At 40.8% G+C, this 19,301-nt stretch overlaps 1 protein-coding gene across 1 annotated transcript in view; it reads right to left on the bottom strand.

Moving 5' to 3' along the window:
• The window catches only part of LOC106567116 (probable phospholipid-transporting ATPase IIA), a 42,771-nt gene that overhangs the window by 18,839 nt on the left and 4,631 nt on the right, over positions 1-19,301 (bottom strand). Inside the window, exons 3-15 of the mRNA XM_014136030.2 lie at positions 17,584-17,697; positions 17,341-17,449; positions 15,894-15,952; positions 14,934-14,985; positions 13,696-13,790; positions 13,442-13,522; positions 13,194-13,269; positions 12,613-12,689; positions 12,175-12,335; positions 11,724-11,866; positions 8,634-8,746; positions 3,288-3,497; positions 276-437 (exon numbers count right to left, since the gene is read on the bottom strand). Coding sequence (XP_013991505.1) covers positions 276-437; positions 3,288-3,497; positions 8,634-8,746; positions 11,724-11,866; positions 12,175-12,335; positions 12,613-12,689; positions 13,194-13,269; positions 13,442-13,522; positions 13,696-13,790; positions 14,934-14,985; positions 15,894-15,952; positions 17,341-17,449; positions 17,584-17,697 — 1,452 coding nt within the window. The remainder of the gene's footprint in view (positions 1-275; positions 438-3,287; positions 3,498-8,633; positions 8,747-11,723; positions 11,867-12,174; positions 12,336-12,612; positions 12,690-13,193; positions 13,270-13,441; positions 13,523-13,695; positions 13,791-14,933; positions 14,986-15,893; positions 15,953-17,340; positions 17,450-17,583; positions 17,698-19,301) is intronic.

Here is a 19,301-nt window from a genome sequence, read left to right as displayed (position 1 = left end):
TGGATCATTGGACCAATGCCCAGGTTCAAAAGTCAGAAAACGTATCTTTCAAAAGAGTAGTTGGCCCCACTGGTGTCAGCTATAGATTGTATCTTTCAAAAGAGCAGTTACATCCAAACACTAACAGTTGGCTGGCTGGCAATCAAGTAAAATACAAATCATCTTCCACAATACATTAGTTCAGCTCCGGAAGGCAAACACCGCTGGCAATTGTAAATGGATGACTCGAATTTGCATTTTCAAACCAGATTCATATCCCAGTCAGCAGCACTTACTCGAACTATGATTCCCATTCGCTTGCTCTCATAGGTGAAGGGGAATATCTGCAGGATGGTGAAGTTCAGGATCTGTCCACTAGGAGTCCTCAGCTGCATGGAGTTGTGGTCCCGTCCGACCAGGGTCAGTCCAACACTCTCAGTCCACTGCACCAGCGACACCTAGCAAGGCAGAGGAGACAGTTTGGTGAATGGTGGTTATCAAAATAGATCAGTTTGGCGACGTAAATGGAGAATGGACCATTTTAACATGATGTACCTTTTCACAGGAAATAGCAATAAGCAGGAAAAATCTAACTGAGCAAAGAGCACAGTTCTACTTCAGCGCAAATCAATAATAAAAGCATTTCTGCACTCAAAGAAAATTGATTGACAAATTGATTGAACAAACTAGGAAGATAATCCTTTTAAAAGACGTATGCTGAATGTTCTTTCTGGTTTCTTTTGAAGGGCACATGAGGATAAGGCCAGATTAGTTAAATAAAAAAAATTAAAAATATTTTTAACAGTCAGTTAAGAACAAATTCTTATTTACAATGACGGCCTACCAAAAGGCAAAAGGCCTCCTGCGGGGACGGGGGCCTGAGATAAAAAATTAATAAATAATTAAAACATATAAATATAGGACAAAACACACATCACAACAGGAGAGACACAACACTACATAAAGAGAGACCTAAGACAACAACATAACAAGGCAGCAACACATGACAACACAGCATGGTAGCAACACAACATGATAGCAGTACAAAAACATGGTACAAATGACATTTGGAATCATTGAAGGAATCATTTCCGGGGGGTCAGAAGTTATTAATGTCCCTAAACTTCCAGATATTAGCACAAGATCAAAAACACAATTCATCCCTCATGCCTACACTGACCACTCTCTAATAGACACTGAGTGTACAAAACATTAAGAACACCTGCTCCTTCTAAATGACATAGACTGATCTAGTGAATCCAGGTGAAAGCTATGATCCCTTATTGATGTCACTTACTAAATCAATGTAGATGAAGGGGAGGATTTTTAAGCCTTGAGACAATTGAGACATGGATTGGTAGTAGATGCCAGGCACACCGGTTTATGTCAAGAACTGCAACGCAGCTGGGTTTTTCACGCTCAACTGTTTCCTGTGTGTATCAAGAATGGTCTACCACCCAGAAGACACCTAGCCAAGCATCGGAGTCATAGGCCAGCATCGCTGTGGAACGCTTTCGACACCTTGTAGAGCTGTTCTGAAGGCAAAAGGGGGGGTTGAACTCAATATTAGGAAGGTGTTCCTAATGGCTTCATGTGGCTCAGTTGGTAGAGCATGGTGTTTGCAACGCCAGGGTTGTGGGTTCGATTCCCACGGGGGACCAGTACGGGAAGAAAAAATAATGTATGAAATGAAATGTATGCATTCACTACTGTAAGTCACTCTGGATAAGAGCGTCTGCTAAATGACTAAACTGTAAATGTAAGAATGTTTGGTAGACTCAGTGTAGATCTCAGATGGACAGAACGAGGCATCCATTGGACCCTAAACACCCAAAGTCCAGTCCCAAACCATGCCTCCTCTCCTCCAGCTAACAAATAATACTTATTACATGCTAATATTTGGTCTGAGGCTATGCTTGGCTAAGGGTAGCCCTGAGCTGAACTCCATGAAGGTCAACACAGCTCTGACTAGCTTGTGCGTTGGTCATACAAGTTGGGGAGAATGAAGAACTTGACTTAGTCATGGTAACATTAGTAAGGCTACATTCACTGTGAAGGCATGCAGTGAATCGGCCTCCACCACAACAGCGGCACTTGGTAATGGCAATGTCTAGAGTTTAATTGAGCTGGGTCTGCTACTGGCAAATGGTTGGAGTCAAAACCACAGCTTGGCATAAGCGAAAGTTCTTATTGGTCCTGCTTGGAAGTGTAACCGTCAAGAAATACTTGATACTCTTCTGGCTTTTTATTATAGGAACACACTTCTCTTGAGTAGATATCACAATCAATATTTTAGACATAATATATAAGATATACTAAATAAGCATATGTAAAAGCATAAGCTGTGGAAAAATTACTCCACACTACAACGAGTTATGTCTGCCAAACAAGTATCACAACCAACAGAACAAAACAAGTTAGATAAATGGCTTGTGAATGGATTCCTACCAAAAACCACACATCCAACTGTCACTGGCATTGTGACCACGACAACCGTCAGCCAAAACTATATCTATCTATGGACTTCCTGAGAAGCCATTGGAAAGCAAACTGAATTTGAGCCCAGATCATATCAAGCAGATCAAATATACCTATAGTAACAACAGCAAAAAACATTCAATCAAGAGAGGAAATATCTACACATTGACTGATATTGTAATCTGTGAGAAATGTTGTTATCCCACAATTCATTTTCTGGAAAACAATGCTCATATTGCATGAAGTTCAGCATACACTGGGCCACAACTCACGACAAAGCAACTTCTGTGGGCCATATCAAAGTATCTACTATGAAGGTAGGAGACTCAAAGGGTGGATAGGCTAAGCCCAATGGACTGGGGAGCACATTAAGGAAATCCGTATTTACACCGCAGGAAATGGATCAAGCTGAATTCCTCAGCCTTCTTCCTGGAGTTCAAACAATTCATAGTGATCAAGGTCACAGCTAGGTACATGTGGAATGTAATTTGTCTCCTCAAGGTTTCCTTCAAGGGCAGCAGGTAGTCCACTGCAGGGACTGATAAGGGTTCAAACTGCAAAACCATTTGAATTGACTCTCTCCATATTTTAATCTGGATTCCATTCTTCTACCGTCACCATACCTAGTGTAATTGGCGTAGTGACAATTCCCTTTAACCTTTGAGGCTGTTGAGTAGACAACTCACATTTCCCACAGGCTATTTTGGTATATGTTGGTCTATCGTTAACGAAGGAGTATATTATATCTGCACAGAGGCAAATACTAACATCCTCCGGTTGCTGTGTTTATGGACAGCTATGTCTAGTATTGAGAATGAGCCATTATGTACCTCGTCTGGGCTGGCGGCCTGGTAAACCCTACAGGTGTCCTCATAGTGCTGCTCCGCCTCGGCCTGGTCCGTCACACCGTTGGCCTCGTACACGGGCGTCACACAGTGCACCAGGGCGATGGCCTTCACCGCCTCATGCACACGGCTGCTGATGGTCTTACGAACCTTAGTGGCCGCCGGAGCTCTGGATGCTGGGACGTCGTGAGAGGGCTGTGGGGAGGAAGGTGTACAAAAGAAAAGTTAGCCCACTGAGCTGGATTATAAGCATCGGTCTACCTGCAAGGTTTTCAATGATTGGTAGAGCGTTTCTTTAAACCTAACTTTTTTCTCAGCTATTCATTGATTGACAAACATTCAGTGGTGGAAAAAGTACCCAATTGAGTAAATGGTACCTTAAAAGAAAACGACTCAAGTAAAAGTGAAAGTCACCCAGTAAATTACAAAAGTATAAGTCTCAAAGTATTTGGTTTTAAATATACTTAAGTATCAAAAGTAAAAAATAATTTCACATTCCTTATTTTAAGCATACCAGATGGTAAGATTTTCATGTTTTTATTGACGGACAGCTAGCGGCATACTCCAATACTCAGACATAACTTACAAACAATGCATGTGTTTAGTAAGTGCGCCAGATCAGCAGCAGGAGAGATCAAATCAAATTGTATTTGTCACATCCACCGAATATAACAGGTATAGATAGACCTTACAGTGAAATGCTTACTTACAAGCCCTTAACCAACAATGTAGTTTTAAGAAAATAGAATTAAGAAAATATTTACTAAGTAAAAAAAAAACTAAAAAAACAATACAATACCAACAATGAGGTTATATACAGGGGGTACCGGTACCGAGTCAGTGTGCGGGGTTAAAGGTTAGTCGAGGTAATTTGTACATGTAGGTAGGGGTAAAGTGACTATGCATGGATAATAAACAGTGAGTAGCAGCAGTGTAAAAACAAAAAGGGAGGGGGTCAATGCAAATAGCCCGGATGTCCATCTGATTAATTGTTCAGCAGTCTAATGGCTTGGGGGTAGAAGCTGTTAAGGAGCCTTTTGGTCCTAGACTTGGCGCTCCAGTACCACTTGACGTACGTTAGCAGAGAGAACAGTCTATGACTTGGGTGACTGTCTCCTGAATGGGAATTGTCATGCCCTGTCGTGCCCTGTTCCCAACTTTCTTGGTGTGTTTGGAACATGATAGTTTGTTGGTGATGTGGACACCAAGAAACTTTCAACTCTCTACCCGCTCCACTACAGCCTCGTCGATGTGAATGGGGGCGTGTTTTGCCCTCCTTTTCCTGTAATCCACAATTATCTCCTTTGTCTTGCTCACGTTGAGCACGATGACCAGGGATGTTCTCTTGATAAGAGTGTGAATTGGACAATTTTTCTATCCTGCAAAGCATAAGAAAAGTAACGCGTACTTTTGGGTGTCAGGGAAAATGTGTGGAGTAAAAAGTACATTCTTTTCTTTAGGAATGTAGTGGAATGAAGTAGTGCTACAAAAATATAAATAATAAAGTACAGAAACCCCAAAAAACGACTTTAACGTATGTTTACTTAAGTACTTTACACCACTGCATACAGTCATCAGATAAATACATTATTTGTGGGAAAAACATGGATCTACTTGTACCTGTGAGCTGCCTTATCACTACAGTAACCTAGTCAAAGTATACGAAATATGTGTTTTGTAGTGCTAAAAAAAATAACACTTCTCTGAACTGACTCAGTTCTAAAATGACTACCATACAAAGCCATTTGACTATTTAACCTTTATTTAACTAGGCAAGTCAGTTAAGAACATATTCTTATTTACAATGACGGCCTACCCCCCCGGCCAAACCCTCCCCTAACCCGGACGACGATGGCCCAATTGTGCACCGCCCATTGGGAGTCCCGATCACGGCCGGTTGTGACACAGCCTGGGAACGAACCAGGGTCTGTAGTGACGCCTCTAAAATTGCAATGCAGTGCCTTAGACCGCTGCGTCACTCGGGAGGCCTAACCCATCCTTACCATCCACAGAGAGACCCACTGCAAGTAAACACAACCAGATGTGTGAAGAAAGAAGAAAAATTAACAATCAGCTTTACTATCTTGCTGCGGTTATTTTTAGGCCAGGAGTTGCGTTTCCACAGGGGTCAATGATGGCGCCATTAAACTAGGGCCGGCCAGTGTGAGTGGGCTCTGGGGCTAGTGGCTAACCCGGTTTCCTACTCCACTAACCTCTGGTGTCAAAGGGACAAAAAGTGTCATTATGGGTCGGGAAGCCAAACAATAATCACATAGCTGACATGTTGCTAAAACAATATGCCCCAAAGACAAGGTTTTTGTTACTTGTTTTAACACAGAATTTCAAACATTGACTGTCTCACCGATTAGTGATACATTTGTTGAACACAGCCCATATGGACTGATGCAGAGCCATAGGTCTACATAGAGAGTTTGGCCATTGCCGTTTCTGTCAATGACGTTCTATGTGCGCCACAGCTATCTCTATATTAGGGCTGACCCCAATTATTCGACTGGTCGATTGGTTGGTAGATAGGCTGTTGGTAGACCAATATTTCTTTAGTAGAGCAGTAGCAAATATAAATATATATACAGTACCAGTCAAATGTTTGGACACACCTACTCATTCAAGGGTTTTCCTTTACTTTTACTATTTTCTACATTGTAGAATAATAGTGAAGACATCAAAACTGTGAAATAACACATATGGAATCATGTAGTAACCAAAAAAAGAGCTAAACAAATGAAAATATATTTTATATTTGAGATTCTTCAAAATAGCCACCCTTTGCCTTGATGACAGCTTTGCGCACTCTTCGCATTCTCTCAACCAGCTTCACCTGGAATGCTTTTCCAACAGTCTTGAAGGAGTTCCCACATGTGCTGTGCACTTGTTGGCTGCTTTTTCTTCACTCTGCGGTCCAACTCATCCCAAACCGTCTCAATTGGGTTGAGGTCGGGTGATTGTAGAGGCCAGTTCATCTGATGCAGCTGGCCTGTGTTCTTTCCCCCATCTTAATCTTTTCTTTTTATTGACCAGTCTGAGATAAGGCTTTTTCTTTGCAACTCTGCCTAGAAGGCCAGCATCCCAGAGTAGCCTCTTCACTGTTGACGTTGAGACTGGTATTTTGCGGGAACTATTTAATGAAGCTGCCAGTGAGGACTTGTGAGGTGTCTGTTTCTCAAACTAGACACTCTAAGGTACTTGTTCTCTTGCTCAGTTGTGCACCGGGGCCTCCCACTCCTCTTTCTATTCTGGTTAGAGCCAGTTTGCGCTGTTCTGTGAAGGGAGTGTACACAGCTTTGTACGAGATCTTCCGTTTCTTGGCAATTTCTCGCATGGAATAGCCTTCATTTCTCAGAACAAGAATAAGCTGACGAGTTTCAGAAGAAAGTTATTTGTTTCTGGCCATTTTGAGCCTGTAATCGAACCCACAAATGCTGATGCTCCAGATACTCAATTAGTCTAAAGAAGGACAGTTTTATTGCTTCTTTAAATCAGCACAACAGATTGCAGCTGTGCTAACATAATTGTAAAAGGGTTTTCTAATGATCAATTAGTGTTTTAAAATGATAAACCTGGATTAGCTAACACAATGTGCCATTGGAACACAGGAGTGATGTTTGCTGATAATGGGCCTCTGTACACCTATGTAAATATTCCATAAAAATAAAAAGAATCTGCCGTTTCCAGCTACAATAGTCATTTACAACATGAACAATGTCTAAACTGTATTTCTGATCAATTTGACGTTATTTTAAATGGACAATAAATCTGCTTTTCTTTCAAAAACAAGGACATTTCTAAGTGACCCCAAACTTTTGAACGGTAGTGTATATATTTGCGTCCATCTCAGTGAACTAATCCATTGGATAGGCCTAGACTAAAAGCGAATGCTTGATCTGAAAATGTGGTCTGAGGCTCCATATAGATGGTGTGACACAATTCCGGAGCCTCCGGAGGCATGCAGAGGCCATATCGAGCTCCGTACCAAATCGCCATGCGTCTCCAAAATGTTGTAACAATGCAGAGGGCTCTCTATAGCTCCGTATTGACATGATTGGTTGATGGTAGGTGGGGGCCGTACATCCTGTATAAACACAAACTCGCTTCCTTGACAACTTCCTTCACAACAGCTCTGCACTGCAAAGCACAAAAAGTATGAATGCCCTGACTTCTGCCACCACTAATGATCTGTGGAGCTTCTCAAAGTAGTGTTTTTTCACCTCAAACAGCAAGCAAATGAAGTCTGTTTTTACATCCATTGAGAATGACAATAGTTCCTCAATGTAGGCTATTTGAAAAATCTTTCCAGCTGTCTCCCTTTCGATAACCACTCAGCATGAAAGGGAAAAATGTCATACTCGGATCTTGTGGAAACGTCCTGAAATAGGGCTACCTTATTGCTTCTTATCAGTGCTTGACTGAAATAGGTCAACATTCCTTAAAATAAACAGGTGCCGGTACTCAGCTCCAATGAGCACCTGCTCAAGTCAAGCACTGCTTCTTATCCCTTGCGCAAATAGCCTACAGCTGTGTCCCGAGCTCACTGGCCCAGAATACTTTATATGTCGCTAGGGCAAGATTTGGGCTGGACCCAAGTTAATAGTTGATACTGTGTTTGAAGTTTGTTGCAGACAGGCCATGCATAGCCAATGTCATTTATAGTTTGTTTTTTTTTTTAAAATCAGGATATTTTCTACCTGCATGCTGCAATGTTTTATTTGTTTTCTTTATTTAGGCTATTTTTACATAGTTGGCAATGGCAATAGAAGTTACTTTTTTAGCTTTGTATCATTTTAATTTAGATTTGAATAGAATTTTGATTAACAACATGACAATGATTTTCAGATACGAAGACGTTATTAGAAATTAAATAAAACAGTTCCAGGAAAATGTGCATATGAAAACCATAACTGGAAAGCAGATCTGTAGAAACGTCAAGATAAATTGGCATTATACATGAGAAAGGTTGTCGACTCCTCATGTAGCCTATTACTGGCAACTTCAGTAGAGTAATGGCAGAATCTGTGAAAGCCAGAAGGAGAATGGTCGGTCAAGTTTTTTTTCTTCCTCTAGACCTCTGGCTCCCTCGAGTCATTTGTGTGTTATTTCATCAAACAGTGAGCTTAAAGCGTCAGACAAGCTCAATGCATATACTTGATTTTATTAAAACACATAGGCTGTGTCTATATATTGAAAAATCCACGGTAAAAAAAATTCCACAAATCGATTGGTCGAAAGAACAGATGACTTTCGGTCGCCCAAGTTTTTCTGTTGTCAGGGATAGCCCTATTCTATATGGTTGATGATGATGATTATTGTTTTTACCTGTGTGTAGGCACTGAACACGTGGCTCTGCACCTCGTCCATGGAGTCCATTCCATAGGCCACCGTTCCAAGATGGAGGCGACGGAACACCATCTCATTCTGGGTGAGAGTTCCTGCATCAAACACACAAGCACAATGTATACTATTTGTAACATTTCTCCTGAAAGTGGGGTTACACTCGTGGCTTCCAGCACTTCTGACACCAACATGGTAATGTTAAAATTATGATCATCATTTAAAGAGTGATTTTAAAACAGTCTACAGAACTCACTATGATCAAGTAGCTGTTCCTGAAACCATTTCCATGATTTCAGTGTCCTGGTTGTCCTCACACTCACTTTAAAAGCCCCTCTCTCTGTATGTAGTATTTCAGGATGACCTGAGAGCCCCCTACAGCACATACATTAGACTGACCTTTGACCCCTATCGCCCTTATCACTATGTGGGAAAATCCAGTATAATTTTATTGGCCGTCAGGGTCGTAAATTTAAGAGGGGTACAGGCCAGTTCCTGGGGGTGTGTGTGTGCAGAGACAGGAGACTTCAGGCCCGTTTTGATTTAAAGCTCCAATAAGTAGCATGTCTCAGAGTCGCACACAGCCCAAAGCCCTAGGGATGGGTCAGCCCTAGCAATGTCATACTAAACACAACCTTAGCACATCTTCAACACTATCATCTCACATCCAACATGTCAGTCCGTTGTGTCAATTTCCTCTCATGACCACTAAAGCAAGATAAATGCATTCTTATTATGTAGCCACTCTACTCTTCCTGTGCACTACAACGTTAAGCTGTTTTATGCCAACATTAAATACTACACGTTTTATACCACAGTTACGTCCGATGTGATATTGAGCACAGTTACATGCACAAAACAATAATTATTGTGGATAGTCAGATTAATATGATAGTTTGTTTAAAATATTTACGTGCTTTGCAACGACTTCCCTAATAAGCCTGTTTTCATGGACACATCTGAAATCAGGCAACTGATGGGCCTTTTGTTAAATGCAGAAAATCGGCAACCAAAATACATGTTCTACCACAGTGACCATGTTATTTTTGCGAAGACCAGGGTTGGGTAAGTTTAGATTCTAAATGTAATTCCTTACAGTTACTAGTTGCCCGTCCAAAATTGTTATCAGTAATATAACATTTGCATTTCCCAAACTCAGTAATGTAATCTGATTACTTTGTTACTTTTAGGTTAGTAGCTGGCACAGCCACAAAGTCATAAAATCTGATTTTAAACCTAACCTTAACCACACTGCTCACCCTAATGCTTACATTAAATTAAGACATTTTTGTTTTCATACATTTTTACAATATAGCGCATTTTGACTTTGAAGATGGCCCATCTAGCGGAAATCACTCTGTTCTGCCTCAAGGACCAATAAACATCAACCTTGCTTTGAGTTGAAAATTAAATGCTGCTCTCGGAATGGCATGCTTTGAACACTACCGAAAAGTACTATTTGCATGTGAAAAAAAGTTTTTCGTATGCTGCATTTGTTATAGGCCTATTGTCAAAGTTTTTGTTGGTGACACTTTGATATCTGGATAATTTGCAGCTGTTTAAGTCTATCAAAAATGCATGTGTCCGTTAGGCCTATGGTAAAAAAAATGATTATCAGTTTCTATTGAATAAATTCTATTCACTACACCGATTCTGTTGAAAAACGTTTCTTAAACGGAAGCAAATGGGACAAAACAGGGAGGGACCTACCAGAATTTGTCAAATAGAAACTCTTGTTTTGCTGTTTGCTTCCGTTTGGTTCTTAAACGGTAAACGGTTTCCATAATGAATACACCTCTGGTCTCAAAAACAATGATTGATAGGCAGCTTAAACTTCTTCAATTCAACCATTATTGGGTTAAAATACACATATACATTTGTGAACAGCCATCCACAACAACCACAATCCATAAGGCACAAATAGCTAAATGAGAAAGCAGCAGTGTAATTCACATCAATGCGCTATGTAGCCTATAATAGGCCTAAGTGATATCCGTGTTGCCCGTAGGCTACACCACTGCTGTCGTCCTTACCTCCAAGCGTTTAATCAAGTGTGACGACCCTCCCACTCTGTCTGCCGAATTCTTTCTCTTTGCTCTTGTTTTCCTTAATAGGATGTTGGTGGGAGGAGCCGGGAGGGTCGTCAGCAAAATGGGACACACCTGCGGTCATCTCCGCGTTGCCTTCCTCTTTGTTATGGGCTACGAGCTGGTTCGTAACACAAGTTAGATAATCTTTGGATGCCAACAGCAGTCGCACCATTGGAAGACATAGGTTGGACTGTAGCCTGCAAAAGCCTATTCCTGTTCTTTTCCCACGATCCATCAAACACATTTGGTGTGCCTGCATAGTGTTCTCTGACTTGTGGTCAGACTCGCTCAGGCACAACAAACTTAAAATTGGGCCTTTTTTTAATGCTTATTTGAACATCATTGAGAAAACAGAAAGGTTTCCCCCCCAAAATTGTGCAAACATCCTTTCTGAATGTCAAAAAATCTAGTTTTTCAAAAGTATTTGTAATCTGATTACAATATTTTTGCATGTAACGTAACGGATTACAGTTACAGGTTTATATAATCTGTTACTCCACAACCCTGGCGAAGACTTTTTGATTCTGAGTTTGAACATATAAAGTTTCTAAGATGCATACTTTCGGTTTTTCCAAACTCACTTCACTCGCGAATAAGTGGCAGGCTTGCGCTATCAGCGCTGGCACACACGCAGATCAAATACACCGCTGGAATGCCGATTAAGCCGCTTACATGTCCTAATAATTTGAAAGATTTCTCAGAAAACCAGTAGGTTAACCGGAATATGCTTACTTTGATTATGATCTTATTAAGATAAGCAGGGTAAGATGTTTACATGACTAATGCCATACTCTGCCTTCTGCCATAATCAGTTTTATATCAAACTATTAGTGTGCATGTAATCGTACACATTGACTAAGCTGATGGAAGTTTATGGAAGCACTCACTTCAGATCAATACAGAGTCCACAGCCACATAGCCGTGATAGTCCGGCAAACCGTAATGACATATTTATGTCTATAAACCACAAAAGGAGCAGACTCACCTGTTTTGTCAGTGAGCAGATAGGAGATGCGTCCCAGTTGTTCAGGTATAGTGCTGGCCCGGACCACAGTACCTGGGATCTTAGAGTCTCTTCTGATCATCCAGCTGAACACCATCTTGCCCATGTCCAGGTTCACACGCAAGCTGGACACAAGGTTCGCATTTTATTTATTTAAAAACAAGACTCCCAGATACACATTTTGGATATCAATGGTTTTAGATTGTCCATCAAACATGTTCATAAGCATATGTACAAACAATTAAGCAAGGATAGATGTTGATGTACATGAAGCTCCAACTGAAAATATCACCTTTTGGTAACACTTACTTTGCTCTCAAACCTGTGTAATAACACAGTTATTACAAGCGTAACTACATTGTTACATATTACTTTTAATTGCTTTAAAAGTATCTAATTGAAATGGAGATAGAAAGTGTGTTAAAACTTCTACCTGATGGGGACGATGTTGGAGAAAAGCAGTAGGAAGCGGAAGATCTGCAGATACCAACGGCCGGCAAAGTGTTGGAGGGCCACCATGACCAGAGACACCACCACCAGAGCCCCAAACAGAATCTTGGTCAAACAGTTCACTTCCAGGTCAAAGAGGCCAACCTAGAAGAACCACAAGGAGAATATCATCAGGCAGTACAAATCATTTGAAACACTCTCAGAACAGTCTCAATACAATATTACAGAAAACAAAATTGGCAGAAATGATACTAATACTAGTAGCACTTTATTTTATGGTAACAGCGTTTACTAGGGTATTTTCTAAGAAATGACATGATAACATGATAACCTAATAAACGTACAGATAATATACATGTCTTTGTCTACTAAAGGAAAGTGTCATGTGCAGGGTGTTTTACTGTGACTAACACGAATATACCTTGTGCCTTGGGTTTGAGGTGTTCATCACACTACGGAGCTCCTTGCCTGTGTAGATAACTACTCCCACCACAGTGCCTACAGAGAAAGAACATTATAGTAATTGGCTGAGACTTTAAGTCTGGAATCATGAACCATAACATGTAATACAGCATATAGCAGCAATTTCAGTGACTTCCCTGGATGTGAAAGGATGTTTTGAAATGTATAACGACAGTAGGAATACGTGAGACAGACTGCCAATTTGCCAAATGACTACCATATGTTATATAGGTTAGACTCTGGAATCTTTATGTAGGATTTTTTCCCTTTTAGGAAAATGTTGTCTCATAGTTAACTACCCCTGAACTGTTTCTAAATGACCAAATGTCTGATTGCGCCAGGTGTGTGTGTGTGTGTGTGTGTGTGTAGGAGGACAAATCATCAGCACATCAATCGTGAAGGAAGTAACGTCTCATCACAGCTCTAGGGATGGAGAGATAGAGAGATGGAGGGTGGGCGGGCTGGTACTAGTTACTTCCGTGTTATTGGCTGCTTCAGTGGAGAGAGAGAGAGCACACCACTGGAGTAGTTGGTATTTACCAGAGGCGATGACAGTGCTGGCCCACAGGGTATTCTCAATACTGAGACTCTCGTTGACTGGAGGGTCTCCATCCTCCTAAAGCACAGCACATAGGACACAAAACACAGAGTGAGGGGCATTACTCTACGATAACAGAAGGCAGTCTTTCTTCCAAGTTGACTAGATATGGTGACGATTATCTTTATGTGAGTCTTTAGCAGGTCTTATTCAAGAAAAGTCAAATAGAATTGTCCAGGTAAACACTCACCCTGGTGAAAGTGCCAATAAAGTTGTGGATGTCAATGTTTGGTTCCTCTGCATACACATAGGATCTGATCTGGAGAAGGTCCTGGAGAGGCAATCAAAACATGGTCACTTAATAACCGACAACAATTCTAAGAACATCCCCAAAAAACATGAGATGTGGCATTACTTTACTAAAGATGTAAAGCAGTCAGTGAAGTACCAACATTGCACTCTACTAGAGATATAGCAGAGCAGCCATTTGGTGTGGTGACTCACAGCAGCAGTGGGCAGTCTCTGAGTACAGGCCACTGGGAGGCGTAGTTTCCAGTCCGTCTCTCCATCCAGCTGGTCAGTACGCAAGAAGCAGGAGCCTGGGATAAGGGAGGAGAAGAACTGATGATTTAGAATGGAGTCACAAACATCTCTAGGGGGCTCTACGGTATAAGGATTTAGGGTCTCTGTGGTACCAATAACTTATTTCTGTATTTCTAAAACACAAAAATATGTCTTACCCTATCAATTTTGTCACTTGCTTCAACTTCTGCCGTTATTTTATTTGGTGCATCCTTTGTTCCCTCTATCTTTCAGCATAAACATATCTTACCGAATGACAAAGGTCATCTTATTACAAAATACTGTTCAAATATGAATGTTGCCCAACTGCACATTAATCTGGGGATCAACAAGTAGAGGCATCCATGCCTACCCAGCCCTCATCCCCCCACAGCCCCCAGTAACCCAGCCCCCAAACCCTAGCCCGCATCATCCTGCCTGGCTGTAGCGGAGAACACGGAGCATAGTTAGGCTCTTCATAATTGACCTAATGGCCTCCATGTGTTATAGAGATAACCAACCAAACACTCTTTCCAGTAAAAGGAGCATGTGCTTTTTTCATCCCCCTATAGCAAAGCACAACCGCAACCAAGCATGCTTCATATAGTTTGTGTTACTCCAAATCAAGATGATAAAAGTGTAAGGTTATGGTGTTTTATTGCACATTTTCAATGGATCCCAACCGTTGCAAGTTATCGAGGGGGCAGTGGTGTTTTTGTTGTGTACAAGACAATAAGCCTGTCGGAGAGAGCATTGTTTTGCATGGGAGTAATTCATTGTGTTTCTGTCATCACTCTTCCAAATCTCATCCAATTCCACATTTGTTTATTCAGATTAGGCTCCATCTTTGTACCTTGGTTCCCCCATCTTCTCTTTGCATTTGATATGTTCTTTCTATTCTACACTTTGCATATCTTGGTGATTTTCCTTAGGATGCAACTTGTAATTTGAAAGACAAAAATGGTCAGTCGAGATCTTAGGGAAAAGAAATGGCCCATGCTTCGTCTACCACAACCCATCATCAACACTCAACTTAAATTGACCTAATTACAATTTAGACATTGTTACACTTCCTGTCCTGGATCTAGAGTAATCCCTTCACCTCACCACCCTTTTTAAACATGCCATTTCCCCAACTATCTTGTTTTGGAGATTTGGATGAATGACCAGCAGATGTTTACCGTTTCTTTCAGAGGTCCTTAAGAAGATCATGTCAGCAGGAACTCGCTGGTTCTACAAAGACAGAAAAGAAAAACATGACTTCAACTTGCATCCTGTTCCAACCCCCCTCCTTCTAACTGTAGACATTCAGACTTTTGCCTTTAATGTACATTACCTGCATTCAGCTAGTCATAATAATAAGCCCTGCAGCAAATCATCCAGCCTTGCTTACCCTAACTGGGAGCCTGACCGGGCTTTACACTCTGTTTGACCCAGACTCCACTGTGACCGAGTCCTGGTCAGAGTTATTGGAAGATTAATTCTCAACGCTATTTAAGTTGACAGACTTCAAAACATTGAGCTGGGCATGGACTATTTTAAGTGGTCGATGGTTTAAATAAAGATTTACAGTGGCACTTCAGATCCATGTGGCAGTACAAATTTGGAATGTTGTATATTTAGATATTTTAACAAATTTCATATCTGAAGCTCGTAACAATTCAGAGTTTGATTTACTTTGAATGTCTCTCAGTCATGGTTAAAATAGATCAAATGTATAGAGAGAACAACATGTGTGACCTATCCTTCAGCAGTGTTTAATAACTGAACCTTTCTGAAAGAATTGACCATTTGGTAACTGAGGACTCCCTTCTCATATTTCACGTACAAAGACTCCCAGAATCTACTCTTTCTACAATAGCCAGCAAAAAAGATGACACGAGGCAACAGATTGGAAAGTCTGTTAGAATTACTTAAGATACTTTTAACAGCATGCTACCAGTGTTGTGGCATTCAAATTAGCCTCACAAATGACAACAATAGTAACCCCAATTGATTGCCTTGTATTAACTTTCCTACATGGATATGACAAATTAACTTAAAGTATTTTTAAGTGCAACTATTTGGTAAGACTATATCCTACAAGTTTAGCCTCCAATTTTTTGGTGCAGTTGAGGCGAAATCTATGAAGTGATACAAACCTTTTCCACGATTATAAGGTCTCCAACTTGAATGCCACTGCTTTTTACCTTCACAGTGCCTGAAACAAAAACACATGTCAAATTAATATTCAATAAGCATTTTTAGATTGCAGAATGTTGAGTTGAGGTGACCAAATTAATTTTGATAATCATAATCGTATTGTGGTTAGACCAAACAAAGGATGAACAGATATGAGCGTATGTTGTTTTATGGACATTCCATTCCTCTTAAGAGGGGAAGACTAGAGAAAAATGACCCAAACAAGTAAAAATCTAAAACGACCATGTAAACGTTCACATAGCTCAAACAGGATTTATGGTAGTGAGACATCCTGGTATCATTAACGTCATTCAAAGACACAGTTAAAACCCTGCTCTTCATACTTCTCTTCCCATGGCCTTATATACAGAAACACTTTTAAATTTGACTGTCTATATCCAACTGTCTCCTCCCGGTTGCCTAGCAAATGTAGACAACTGTTGTTATAGATTTCCTTTCACTAAATTTGGGGAAAGTAATTTTCCATGTAGGCCTAGACCTGAAAGAATGTTGGAAGGTCAGGGGGAGTTGAGCCTTTTCTTCCATTCCATTTGGAATGAACAGGCAAAAATTGTTAGAGGGGGTCACTGACCCATGACCTTTGCTGTGTGACCTCAGGCTTTTGCATATGTAAGACATTAAAGGATATTAATATTGTTACGCATTTAGGTTTATGGGACTCTAAAAACTGTTCTGTTTCACAAAGATAATTAAAATGTAGTCTATCTTGCTTTTTACAAACATCTGATGGAGGGCAGCTTATCAATAAACAAAAACGTCCTAATACATTTCAGTAATAATCAGTCTGAAATCAAAATCCTTCAAGGAAATAAACATAAATTAAGAATGTTCTACTTTAAAATGATGAATCCTGCAATTATACAGGATTAGACAAAAATCCTAGGTAAACAACTGTTTGTTTTTGCTTTTGACAAAGTACATGCTCAGTTTGAGCAGAACAACAATCTACAGGGATCTTATGCAATTGGCTCTCATACCCCAGACCCCATGCAGCAAGTCACTATCATGGAAGCAACCATTCATTTTGTTTATGAGTAAAACAAGCTGCCAGATCAAAGTGGAAAAGTGATGGAAACCACAAGAGGTCTCTAGGATTTTATTGCTGGTAGCATTTTATTCTAAGCCCTCTTATGTGTACACTTTTACATCTCTGCTTTGAATTAGGCATCACTCCCTTCCCAGTTTAAACAGGACACGACCAACCTCCATACAGTTAACTGGAGACACCCACTATTCAAATTCAACTAGGCATTTATATTCATCTGAATGGTTGCGTCAGGAAATTTGGTGGTTTTTGATTTGTATGAGTGGTTACGTTTTGTTGATGGTATTTATGTTATTGTTCAGTCGGCATATTGTGTGCAATGACTGAAAATAAATCCTTACCTCTTGTTGAGAGTTTGCTGTATATCTGTGAATTCACTTCTTTGTCTCGACAATAACATCGGATCTCCTCAACTGCTTCTCTCACGATGGTTATGATCAAAACAAATCCCTGAAAATCAAAAATAAGACAAACCCAAACCCAGTTAAACATTATTGTATTATTAGCAAGTGAGTAGTGGATCACATATACACTTAATACTACATTACTTGAAAAAAATAAAAATAAAAATAAATGCTGCTTACCAAAGGAACCCAGTAGGTGTACAGAGCACCTAGCCTGAGCTCATTGACAAACTGAGAGCACGCCAGGAGCAGAAAGTACAAGTTGAAGAAGTACTTGAACTGATTAAACAGTACCTGAAAACACACAACAGAACAATATGATTTCACATGAACCAATCATCGATGTGTCTTTACACTATAGGAGTATAGTTATATATGCCTGTGATGTTAATCAGGGTCATGTTCAGTAGGCACAAAAACAGAAAACATTTTGAAACTGAAGACGAAAATAAGCTTATAGATTGCAATTGTGTGATTGTTATTTTGTTGCTTGCCATATGGTTCCACAGACATCCACACACAAATACATTCTATATGATACACTACATGACCACAAGTATGTGGACACACGCTTGTCGAACATCTCATTACAAAATAATGGGCATTAATATGGAGTTGGTCCCCCTTTGCCGCTATAACAGCCTCTACTCTTCTGTGAAGGCTTTCCACTAGATGTTGGAACATTGCTGTGGGGACTTGCTTCCATTCAGCCACAAGAGCATTAGTGAGGTCAGGCACTGATGTTGGATGATTAGGCCTGGCTCGCAGTCGGCGTTCCAATTCATCCCAATGGTGTTTGATGGGGTTGAGGTCAGGGCTCTGTGCAGGACAGTCTAGTTCTTCCACACTGATCTCGACAAACCATTTCTGTATGGACCTCGATTTGTGCACGGGACATTGTCATACTGAAACAGGAAAGTGCCTTCCCCAAACTGTTGCCACAAAGTTGGAAGCACAGAATCGTCTAGAATGTTATTGTATGCTGTAGCGTTAAGATTTCCCTTCACTGGAAGTAAGGAGCCTAGCTGAACCATAAAAAACAGCCCCAGACCACTTTACATTCGGGCAGGTAGCGTTCTCATGGCAACCGCCAAACTCTGATTGGTCCGTCAAGACTGCCAGATGGTGAAGCGTGATTCAGCACTCCAGAGAACGAGTTTCCACTGATTGGGCCAATGGTGGCGAGCATTACACCACTCCAGCCGACACTTGGCATTGCGCATGATGATCTTAGGCTTGTGCGTGGCTGCTTGGTCATGGAAATCCATTTCATGAAGCTCCCGACAAACAGTTATTGTGCTGACGTTGCTTCCAGAGGCAGTTTGGAACTCAGTAGTGAGTGTTGCAACCGAGGACAGACGATTTTCCTGCGCTTCACACTTCAGCACTCAGTGGTCCCATTCTGTGAGCTTGTGTGGCATACCACTTAGTGGCTGAGCCATTGTTGCTCCTAGATGTTTCCACTTCACAATAACAACACTTACAGTTGACCGGGGAAGCTCTAGCAGGGCAGAAATTTGACAAAATGACTTATTGGAAAGGTGGCCTCCTATGACGGTGCCACGTTGAAAGTCACTGAGCTCTTCAGTACGGGCCATTCTACTACCAATGTTTGTCTATGGAGATTGCATGGCTGTGTGCTCCATTTTATACACCTGTCAGCAACGGGTGTGGCTGAAATAGCCGAATCCACTAATTTGAAGGGGTGTCCACGTACTTTTGTATATATAGTGTATGTCTCAACAATAGTGTAAGTCTCATTCCAGTGCCACCCACAGTCAAGTATAGATTTAACAGTCACACTACACCTTGGCTGAATTTTATTACCACCAATGTGCAAGATTAGTACAAAGGGAAGTCTTGTGTTCTCTCATTGCTACTGTGACAGCATACAACAA

This window comes from Salmo salar, chromosome ssa13, assembly GCF_905237065.1.
Source record: "Salmo salar chromosome ssa13, Ssal_v3.1, whole genome shotgun sequence".
Lineage (NCBI taxonomy): Eukaryota > Metazoa > Chordata > Actinopteri > Salmoniformes > Salmonidae > Salmo > Salmo salar.
This window is presented reverse-complemented; position numbering and strand designations above follow the sequence as displayed.